Below are 12,305 nucleotides of genomic sequence, written 5' to 3' on the forward strand. Positions count from 1 at the left end.
TCAGAAAATATTCAATAATATTTAGTTATATTGACCATAACTGTTTATTCTCTACACAACCAATGAATAGGAAAAAATGCATTTAAGATTGTGAATAGGGAGTATTGAGGAAGTGGGCATTTTTGAAGGAAAGAAAGGAGGTATAGGATTTGCTTCTGGTCTGAGTCCCATTCTTTTACTGAACTCACCTTAATCTCTACTGCAAGTTTTACTAGTGTCCAAAAGACCTCATAGATAGGTTGTATTAGATCTGCTTTCACGAAAGAACATAAGGAAATAAGAGATAAAAATTTTTTTAGAAGCCAGAAACTTGAAGAAGCAAACAAATTAAAGGTAGAAACCAGGAAATGTAATGTGAACTGAACATCCTTGGTCTGCTACATTCTCAATGGTAAGGATGTTCCATTGGTACTGTTACCAATGGTAACATTTCCACTGTCAGTGTAAACAATCTTACACATTCAATGAGAATTGGCAATATGCAATCTGAACAATGAAATTACTGAAGCCTACAGTAAGCAGGATGAAGGGGTTATTAAGTGGGGTGTGATATGAAGATTGGTTGTACTGTTCAAAAAAGGGCAGTTGCACTGGAAGCAATGGGTAGAAATTCTGACGAATGTAGTTGATTGCAGGAGTGGGTGGTGTGGAATGGAAATGCCTGCTTCTCCAAGCAAGTAGCAGAAGTAATTTTCTCTGGAAGACAGCGGACATTCAAATTTTCCTTGAAAGGATTCCAATGGTTACTTTCTCCCTTATCTCTTGTATATTTTACATTATATAGGTACAGGAATAATGAACAATGGGCACTGGAAACTGGAGCCAAGTAACAGAATTCATCATTTTGGGCTTCCCTCGCTTCCAAGGTGTCCAGATTTACTTGTTTCTCTTGTTGCTTTCCATTTACCTCACTACTATATTGGGAAACTTGCTGATATTCTTGGTGGTCTACCTGGACTCTCGGCTCCACACGCCCATGTACAGATTTGTCAGCATCCTTTCCTTCTTGGAGCTGGGCTACACAGCTGCCACCATTCCCAAGATGCTAGCCAACTTGCTGAGTGAGAAGAAGACGATTTCCTTTTCTGGGTGTCTCCTACAGATCTACTTCTTTCACTCTCTTGGAGCTACTGAGTGCTACCTCCTGACAGCAATGGCATATGACAGGTACTTAGCCATTTGCAGGCCTCTCCACTATCCCACCCTAATGACCCAGTCACTCTGTACCAAGATTGCCATTGGTTGCTGGTTGGGAGGCTTGGCTGGGCCAGTGGTGGAAATTTCCTTGGTGTCCCGCCTCCCGTTTTGTGGCCCCAATCACATTCAGCACATTTTTTGTGATTTCCCTCCCGTGCTGAGTCTGGCTTGTACCGACACATCCGTCAATGTCCTAGTAGATTTTATTATAAACTCCTGTAAGATCCTGGCCACCTTCCTGCTGATCCTCAGCTCCTACTTGCAGATAATCCGCACAGTTCTCAAGATTCCCTCTGCTGCAGGCAAGAAGAAGGCCTTCTCCACATGTGCCTCCCATCTCACTGTAGTTCTCGTCTTCTATGGGAGCATCCTTTTCATGTATGTGCGACTGAAGAAGAGTTACTCCCTTGACTATGACAGAGCCTTGGCAGTAGTCTACTCTGTCATTACTCCCTTTCTCAACCCCTTCATTTATAGCTTGCGCAACAAGGAAATCAAGGAGGCCCTGAAGAGGCAGCTTATGAGAACAGGGATACTGAGGTGATGGGATGGCTAAATGAAGGCCACGGACAGATTTGATAATAGGATGGTTGAGGGATCAATAGCCAAGGAGTGTATATGAAGCATCTCATTTTTCTCATGTCTGGTATTGATACTGTGGCAAAAGAGGCCTGGCCTTCAATGTTATCATAATATTACAACATCTTCTGGAGCCATATACAGCTTGATCCCAAAGACTTCAAAGTATAATGCTCTCTCAGCATCATAGGAGGCTGTGATTTTTCTAACTTCACATATTTGTGAATTGTGCTTAGAAATTTTGCCAAATATGTTTCTTCCCTAATACATCCAGGCTCAAATTTATTTGTTTTAACATAGATCATTTAATTATACCTTAAACAGAGTTATTTATTAAATAAAATTTGGAGTAAAATTAAATGTTTCTTATATTAACACAATTTTTTCATGTAGAAAACACCAGTGTACTGACCATATTTTTAACCACACATTTTTTGAAATTCCATGAATTTGAACTTAAGTTCTATCTTATTGAATGACATATTAATTACTTGGTATTGATAAAGTAAATTAAGATTTTTAAATCTTAATTTCACTATACAATAGCAATGTTTTCTGATAAGAATTTTTCACAGTGACAACAAAAATCTCTAAAATATAATACAGCTTCTGGCATATAGTTCACAGTAAAAATTGTTATTTTTTTCTTAGTTTTAATAACTTGAATCTGCATGATTCATCTTTATTCTGTGATTTAGAATAACTATTTGTGAACACATAATATGATATATGCATATATGTATAATATACATATATATGAACATATATATCATAGGGTGGAGTATCTTGTTGTCTGTTCTGATCTGTTATTATTAGAGGTCCCAAATGTCTACATTCCTTATAAAGTGTGAAAGCATAGAAGCTGGGCTAGTGTCAGAATACAGGTTTACCTTGTTCTAATTATTTTATTTAACTAGCTGTTTGCTATAAAATACAAAATATATGAAAATACTACTAAAACTTAGACTACCAGAAACTTGGGATTTACATACTAGCCAGTACTAAGGAATGCATCTGAATTCTGTTTCAAGTGGAGAATAAAATCTTGATTATAAGAAAGCTTCTAGGGGAATGGCGAGAGGGTTTATCAGTGAAAGAGCTCTTTCCATTCTTATATAGTACTGGAGTTCAGATGCTAGTACCCACACAAGGTAGCTCACAAATGCCTATAATTCCAGCTCCATGGTACTCAATTACTTCTTACATCTCTATACACAGACCCACAAATAAACACATTGTTTAAAAATAAATATTTTAAAAAGAGTACTACTACTTCTATATATCTAGAGAATCCTTCAAATCAACTGTACTACCTTAAAGATTTCCAGCCACATAGCCATTTTCCTTATTTTTAATGCAGAACATTTTATAATAATGCTTTTTATTTACCCTTTGAAAGTTTTACTTAGTACATTTTGATCACATTTATGTCTTTCCTACAACTTCTTCCAGATCTACGCCCAACTCCCTACCTCTCAAACTTTATGCTCTCTCTCTCTCTCTCTCTCTCTCTCTCTCTCTCCCTCCCTCCCTCCCTCACTCCCTCCCTCCCTTCTCCATCCCTCCCTCCTCTCTCTTTTAATCTCATTGAGTCTTGTATAGACTTACTGCTCTTGACCATAGGGCCTACTGTTGAATGTGATTTACATTCCAGGGCTCATATTATTAAAGAAACCTAACTCTCCCCCAGAATCTATCAAATGACAATACCTCATGAGCATGGGGTAAGACATTGTGCCTACCACCCCTCCATCATACTGAGATTTCATCTATCTTAAACTGGCCAAGATCTTGGCCATGCTATCACAGATATTGTGAATTCCTGTGGCTGTGCCCTGTGTTTCTGGAGAGCATTGTTTCCTTGAACTCATCTACCACACCTGGCTCTTATGATAGTTCTCTCTCTACTCTTCTGCATAGATTCTTGAGCTTTGAGTAGGGTAGTTGTGTTGTAGAACACACTTTCTAAAAGTGGGAAACTACAAATTCTCTTGTTCTCTACACATAGACCCATTGTGTTTCTCTGTGTTAGTTACCACCTACAGCAAGCAGAAACTTTTCTAATGATGATGGAGTGATACTCTGATTTATGGTATAGTGATAAGTTATTAGAAATCATCCTAATGCTATATTTACTTACCAGAATAATAGTAGAAGGTTCACTCCTTGGGTCTATGCCACTTTGCCTCTGAGAAATCTCTGAATCCTAGTCATTGAATCCCTTTGTTCAATGATATTCCCATGATCCACAGTCACTGAAATAGAGAAAAACGTGGAGGGGAAAAGACCCATTACTCAAGAAAAACAACAAGAACTGCTAAGGTTCCTTAACATATTTGAAGAAAGAAAACTTAAAAGTTCCCTTTGTTAAAAACCAAGTATATTAAGTAAATTTATCTATTTATTGGAGACTGAAAATACAGTAAAGACACCATGAGTGCATTAATATGTTCTGTGAGGCAGCTGAACATGTGTATGCCTGCTTGGTGACCTGAGTTCAATCTCCAGATGCCACAAGATGACAGGAGAAAACTTACTGTCCCCTCAGAGTCGTTCACTGACTTCCTCATATGCCTTGTGTCATGTACACTGGCCACAAACAGACTTACACACAGAGAGGAAATGAATGACATAAATAAATCAGAAATCCTAAGCAGGTGTTATAGCTACTTACATAACCTTAATCATGTTATTAAACTGATTTGAGCTTTAGTTTTAGATTTGATTTAGTTTCAATGTTGAAATAATGGTGATACTGACAAATTTATGTCACAGTGTTTTGATCTACAAAGAAGTCCACATAAAGAAAATATTGTGAATGGTAACATGAAATATTATGGACTACTAAGGTTAGAAATCTTTGTGAAACCCCTTTGAGCCTAAAATTCTGTTTCACATCATTCATTGGCCAGTCTATAGCTGCTGAATTGAGTTTTGCAATTAAAAAAGCTTCACAAGGAGAAACCTTTTTCTTTCATGTCAAGAAACAGTATTTGAGGAATGATGGATGATAGGGAAATTTATTGCTGGAAGAGCAATAGGGAAGCAGGAACAGTATCAGATTATTTTATTTTTGAGATAATAATATAATTACATCATTTCTTCTTTCACTTTTTCTCTCTCCAAATCCTTCCATAAACCACTAATTGCTCCTTTCTAAATGAATGGGCTATTTTTTAAATTGAGTATTGTTACATGTATAGATGTATATGTATCTACATTTCTAAATATAACCTGCTACTTCTAAATAATGTTACTTGTCTATATGTAGCATTTACCTAAAAAATGACATCATTAAATTTGGAAGTAAATGGTTCACAGTAAAAAATATTCATCTTGAGCAAGGCGATTTAGACTCAGATAGATACAGTATATGTGGATATTAGTCATTAAGTAAATGACAAGCAAGTTACAATCCCTAGACTTAGGAAGACTGAGAATAAAGGAAGTGACAGGAGTAGGGCACAGTGATCTCCCTGGAGGGAGAAATAGAATACATTTGATAGGTGGACTGGAAGAGTGGGATACTGAAATGGAAGGATCAGGTGGGAGGCAGGAAGAAGCAGCATAAATTGAGGGGCATTTGAATGGTGGTGGGGAACTCTAGTGCCGAGGAGATGCTTTAAAATATATGTAGTCAATCCTAATGAAGTCTCCAATTGGCTAGCTCTAAACATCAAATAAAACTTCAAGTACCAGGACTGGATTACAAACAATTGAGTTATTGTCCAAACGGTTCCCATGGAAATCCCCAGACAATCCAGGCTGTTGCCACCATAATTGGTCATTCTCTGCAAACTGACAGCAAGGCCCCATTGCTCAAGCAAGACAAGGAGCACAAAACTCCTTGAATTGCTGCCCACACAAAACCTTCACCCTAACGTTCTAATATCTTGTTTATAGTACGTTCTCTACTCATTGGGTATCACAGAAAGCTGTGTCCTGACAAGAATGTCCATTCACAGATACACAGCAAGTTCTCTATTATCCAACCATGAGAAAGTCCAGACTTTGAATGCCACCAACAGCTGGTTCCTACTACATCTGTGGCTTCTTCCTAGTACACTCTGAGATTGTAAGGATCACCACTCTGCCTTTTTTGTTGCTCCAATCAGATGCATCAGATCTTCTGCGACTTGATCCCTGTGGTAGGTTTGTACTGCACATCTACATCTCTGATGGTCATTGTGATGCCAGCCAAAGAGCAGTGGTCTTTTCCTCCTTTCTAGCAGTTGCCTCAACTTATATCCAGACTACTGTGGTGATTGTGGGGCTATATTTAGAAGATAGAAATCAGATGTCCATATCCAATTTGTATCGCCTGATTTCCATCAATTATCTTATTGTTTTATCTAATACTTGTAATAGTATTGTACTAAATAGACATGGAGATATTGGACAACTTTGTTTTGTTTCTGATTTTGGTGGTAGGAAGTGAGTGTGATTAAGGGTGCATTATGGAAAATTCCCAAATAAACAATAAAAATTATGTTAGAAAAAAAGATTTAAAAAATTGGAAATACTTTAATCTCTCTGAAGGCAGGAGGCAGATTTAAGTGTCTATTAAGATAATTTACTTTTCTAGCATAAAGGGTAGAATCTATGAACTTTTTTTCCATGCTTATTAACTTGCATGTAGAACTAATTTATGTATAATAATGCAAGATGTTTTACATACATACGTCACAACACTCATACATGTATGTATATATGCTATTCCCTGTCTATGCCTACTGGAGCCATTACTATATATATATATATATATATATATATATATATATATATATATATATAAATTAATATTTTATTTATATGGTTTTACAGATTCATTATGTGGATTTACAGAACTATTATCATTCCGTAAATACATATTAGCTCCAATTTCAGTTTTGAGAAGATTAAAGTGTAGGGAGATAGCCAGGGGCCTCCACTCACTCAGAAGAAAAAGTGAGGAGGTAGAGAGAGGGACTGTCTGAGAGGTGGCAGGGAGGCGGGCAGTGATCAGGATGTAAAGAGAATAAACAAATCAATGGGGAAAAAGGAATAAAGGAATTAAAAAGTAAATTTATTCCTCTACTTGTATATTCTACCCATTATATAAGGGACTTTCCCAGTCTTTTTATGTGCTTACTCATGTGATTATCAATGAACCTTTTATGTAGAAGGAAATGTTGTTCTTGAATCATTTCCTTAAATAAAACCTATGGAGACATCTTTAGGGTCACTAAAATATGACAAATCTTAGGGAGAACCTACGTCTTCCATTGCTACCAATGACCCTGAGATCTTCTGGATATTTCTGAAGAAATTCTACTGAAGCTGATTCTATTTCATATACTTCAAAATTGTATTGTGTTCATAAGCGGTTACACTGGCTACTACATAAGAGGCCGAGTTTGATGGCTGTTGTTTCTAGATCATCTTCTGACTCAGTCTGTCTGACATTGTGTCACAGAAACAATTCTTTCATGCATTCTACACAAAAGAAAATCAAGTATCAACGTACTTTTGCTATCTAGCTAGTCTTAAAACCCTAGCTTCCCATAGGTATGGAGTCCTTGTGAAACAGAAGTGTGGCAACAATTTCCTAATTAGGCACTCGGGGTAAGAGTTGCTTTTCCCTAGGCACTACAGAGAGTGTATCAAAATAAAGCCTTTATCCAATTTTTATCCCCAAGAAATCCAGTGTTGTGGCTCCAACCTTTCTATGTGTTCGGCTGCAAAGAAATGAAGATCATTGGGAAAGGGGATTCTAGCAGAGGTGGGTATAAGATGGAGAGACCTGCAGAGTCATTCTGAAGGACATACAAACACAGTGAGATGGGGGGACTTTAACTGAGGTAGGAGGACTACAGCTGAGGTGGGAGGACTGTAGCTGAGATGAGCAGACTGTGGCTCAGGGCTGGGGTTTTATGCAGGTCAGTGTGCTCTCTGACTGTAGAGAAGCAGTACAAATTCAAGAAGAAATGACCTACTAATTTCATCAGTGAAATCAACCTTTTCTGTGTAAATTAACCTATTAAATTATATCTGTGACACAGAATCTATGACATTTCACATTAATACTTAATCCTGAGATCAGCTATAATCTAGGATGCCAAGATGATGTGTTGCAGAGTCAGGAAAGACAACTATGAATAATAAAATCCCCAAACAATGATTGTAGCTTACCACTTGAGTTTCTAGCTGTTCCCTTTCCCTAGGAAATAGAAGAGTCTTTTGGTAAAATTCTTCCCTTTTCATTCTTCCAGACTTTGATATTGTGATTGTGAAGAGTACTACTGACAGAATAATTTGACTCATAGCATATACATGTATTATGTCATACCATATGTGCAAAAACCACAAGATCATAGATGCAAAAGATTCAGATATTGAAATTGTTTTAAGAACATTGCATGTATACACATTATTTCTTAGGCTTAGTCATAAGCTTTGGAGACTTTTAATTATTCTTACCCTCTGCAATTTTTTTGGTTTTATTGTTCATTGGCTTGTTTGTTTTAGTATACCCACATGTTTATATGTAAAAACTTGGAGCTCAGTATTTGAGTGATTAAACTAGACCAAAACATAGTTGAAGCTAATGCATGTTGGGAACAGTATAAAGCAAGAAATAATTATAGCATAGCCCATATTTCCTGAAAGAATCAATTTTTAGTAAAAGTTTTTATGAGGAAATGCCAAAAGGAATTTTGTCCTTTGTATTTCCTATTTTAATTATAGATCTACTATTCTACAGGATCCCTAAAATGCACATATCATCCTTGGATTTTGCTTGCCAGGGTAACTTTCTTTGGTGTGTGGACACTTTTCTGTGCTTTCAAGAGTGTGTGTATTGTGTCTAAAGTCAGTTTTAATATGGTGGACTCTTTTTGGTAGTTATCACTAGCTTTTTCTTTCTCCAGAACCAGTCTTCAGATCTCTCACAATCAAGAACTTAAGTGTGACAAAGACAGAGCTTACACTTCCATCATGCAAAACATTTTAGCAAACAGTCGCAAGTATACCTTCAAACCTGTTGTTAGCAGGTAACTGTTGGCCAGCTTTAGGTTAGTAGAATAAATGGAATTTTCTGTAAAGACAATATGTCTCAAAATGCTTACTGGTAAAAAATATAACTTCCTGATGAAAGTAGGTGATGAATCTCACTCCTCAGAATGCAGCACAGAACTGACTGAGTCAAGGGCATGTTGGATGTGCACTTAAGGGGCTGTTTGGTCCCTTCATATTCTTGTACCTTTAAGGCAAAGGTCCAGGTACATTTCTATTAAATTATCAGATTGTGGTCATCTTGTGTAACATCAAAAATTTTTTTTCTATATGTGGCTGGTTCTTGACATCAAACATTTATGTCCACTTGACTGCAAACATAGCAGATTTGCTTATCAAAACTAGGAATGGGTTGAACTATTGACATCCAATCGATTGTTAAATGGTCTTGCAAACAACCTACTCTGCATAGAAGCACACATATATTCCCCAGTAAATAATTGTATGACCAAAACATCAATACTATTTATTAAATATGAGAAACGCTGTGGCATGCTGATTAATGATCATGAGGATACAGGTGACACTTTGGCTAAACCTGTCTCTGGATATTGACTCTTGATTGCAGCTTTTCAGGTATTATTCAATCACACTTACAATGCATCATCTGGGTAATACTTTTGAAATTATCAAAGCCCTCCTTTGTGCAAGGTAGTACAGACTAGACTACATTGCACACACAGATGACTATAAGCTGTTGCATTTCAAAGGAAGTGGTACCTAGTAAACCTCACTTCTCTTTTTAATGAGATGTTAACAAAGATGTTAACCAATATATAGCAATATGTGTCCTAAACCTTTAAAATATTTAATTTACAATGCTCTCCTATTGAACCAAAACTATTTAATTAACATTCATTTTCTTTCCTGAATATTCCTCTCAAAATATATCCAGTTATTTCAAAGCTATGAATTATTGGAAAATTTAATATGTTGATTGTCTCTGTAAATCATTTATTGTAAAATAACTTTCCTTATATTATGTAGTAAAAGGCAGTTACTAAACTACTACCCTTTAATGGAAGTTGCCAAATTGTCATTCAATAGTGTATACAAATTAATATTTCTAAATGCACAGGTTACTAAAAAACAGAATAGCTGACTACTAAATATCTTTAGTAAAAATTTTTTGCAAATATGAGAAGACTAATTATCTTTTTCCAAACAATTTAGCATATATGTTATTTAACTGGTTTAATATTTTAGCTGTTTAGATGATTAATTTTTTCTTTCTTCCTTTACTTGAGTTCTGATTTTCTTATTCCTTCAGCCATCCGATAAACTTCTGAAAGTATGGATAAGAAGAATCAGACGAAGGTGACAGAATTTTATTTTTCTGATTTCCCTCAGTTTGAGGATGGTGGCCTTTTGCTCTTCATCCTTCTGCTCTGTGTCTACCTGTTCATTGTTGTTGGGAACTCTATGATCTTCTTGGCTGTGCAGCTGGATGTCCGTCTGCACAATCCCATGTACACTTTCATCAGCATCTTCTCCTTCCTGGAGATTTGCTACACCACAGTGACCATTCCCCAAATGCTCTACAACTTGGTCAGCAAAGAGAAAACCATCTCCTTCATTGGCTGCCTCCTGCAGATGTATTTTTTCCATTCCTTTGGAGTCACAGAAAGCTTAGTCCTCACAATAATGGCCATCGACAGGTATGTTGCCATCTGTAACCCACTTCGCTATGCAATCATTATAACTCCAAAGCTGTGCACACAGCTTTCCACAGGCTCTTTCATCCTTGGCTTCCTCATGCTCCTCCCAGAGATTGTGTGGATGTCTACTCTGCCTTTCTGTGGCCCCAATCAGATTCACCAGCTCTTCTGTGACTTAGAACCTGTGCTCCTCTTGGCATGTACAGACACATCTATGATTCTGGTTGAAGATGTCATCCATGCTATCTCCATCCTGAGCTGTGTCTCTGTCATCAGCCTTTCCTATGTAAGAATCATCACGGTGGTTCTGAAGATTCCTTCTGGTGAGAGCCGTCAGAAGGCATTCTCCACATGCACAGCCCATATCACCATTTTTGTGCTGTTTTTTGGGAGTGTGGCTCTCATGTACCTGCGCTTCTCTGTCACCTTCCAACCAATACTGGAGAAGGTCATTGCACTAATGTTTGCTGTCCTTGCCCCATTTTTCAATCCTATAATCTACAGCCTGAGGAACAAAGATATGAAAGATGCCATTAAGAAAATGTTCACTTCTCAAAAGATATTCACTGTCTCTGGGAGCTGATGTCGGTTTACCCAAACCTCTTTATAGATATCTCACCCTCTAAGTATGTTTCTAAGAGCAAATTATCCATTTCCAAGATTACTATGTAAACTTTTTTATGTTCTTGGTTTAATTTATTTATCAATTAATTTATTTACCTTACATCCTGATGGTACCTTCCCCTCACTTTTCTCCTCACAGTCCCTTCATTTAGAGAAGGGGAAGCCATCCATGGATATCAACCCACCCTAGAATATAAAGTTGCAATAGATCCAGACACATTTTCTTCTATTGAGCCTAGACAAGACAAAACATTTATGGGATTGGGAAAATTAGAGACAGCTCCAAGGAAAACCATTTATGGCATAGAGACAGCCCCTACTCTAGTTGTTAGAAGTCCCACACGAAGACCAAGTTGTTGGTTATTTATACAGAGGTGGTCTACATCTGTCACATGTGTGCTCTTTAGTAGGCAGTTCAGTTCCTGGGAGCCCCTATGGGCTAAGGTTATTTAATTCTGTAGGTTTCTTGTGATGTTCTTGACCCCCCCACCCCAGCTCCTTCATTGCTTGCTCCCTCTATTCCATACGATTTTCTGAGCTCTGCCTTATGTTTGGCTGTGGGCCTCTGCATCTGTTTCCATCAGCTGCTGGCTGGAGCTCTCAGAAGACAGTGATGCTAGGCGCCTGTCTGCAAGTATAGAATATCATAATTAGTGTCAGGGATGGCTTCTCCCTCATGCTGTGCTTCTCAAGTCATTGGTTGGCCATTTCCTCTCTTTTTACCCCATCTTTATCCCTGAACATCTTTTGAATATATGACCAGGAGATATATAGCTAGGTCTTGAGGTAGAGCTATTCTGAATTTTCAGAGAAACTGCCAACTTGATTTCCAAATTAACATTACAAGTTTCTACTCCCCCCAGGAATAGAGGAGTATTCCCTATGTTCCACTTCCTCACCATCATGAGCAGACAATTGTGTTTTCTTTTATCTTCCCCCTTTTCAATTACATAAGATTGAACTTTAGTGTTGTTTTGATTTGCATTGCTCTGATGACTAAGGATGTTGAACCTTTCTTTTTTTATACAGGTTATTCTATTTATTTACCTTTCAAATGTTATCGCCTTCCCAGTTTCCCCTCCACAAACTCCCTATACCCTTCCCCCTTCCCCTTTCTCTTTCAGGGTGCTCCCCTAGCTGCCAACCCACTCCTGCCGCAGTGCCCTAGCATTCCCCTAGGTTGGTCATCAAGCA

At 37.5% G+C, this 12,305-nt stretch overlaps 2 protein-coding genes across 2 annotated transcripts; both read left to right on the top strand.

Moving 5' to 3' along the window:
• The first annotated feature begins 798 nt into the window (after positions 1-798).
• LOC110322536 (olfactory receptor 6N1) lies at positions 799-1,741 on the top strand. The gene has a single exon (XM_021199220.1). It carries the CDS (start codon positions 803-805, stop codon positions 1,739-1,741), a length of 939 nt encoding a protein of 312 aa, XP_021054879.1. The 5' UTR covers positions 799-802.
• An 8,381-nt stretch (positions 1,742-10,122) lies between these two features.
• Positions 10,123-11,071, top strand: LOC110322332 (olfactory receptor 6K3-like). The gene has a single exon (XM_021198962.1). It carries the CDS (start codon positions 10,123-10,125, stop codon positions 11,068-11,070), a length of 948 nt encoding a protein of 315 aa, XP_021054621.1. The 3' UTR covers position 11,071.
• The last annotated feature ends 1,234 nt before the right edge of the window (positions 11,072-12,305 follow it).

The sequence above is a fragment of the Mus pahari genome, chromosome 5 (assembly GCF_900095145.1).
Source record: "Mus pahari chromosome 5, PAHARI_EIJ_v1.1, whole genome shotgun sequence".
Taxonomy (NCBI): Eukaryota; Metazoa; Chordata; class Mammalia; order Rodentia; family Muridae; genus Mus; species Mus pahari.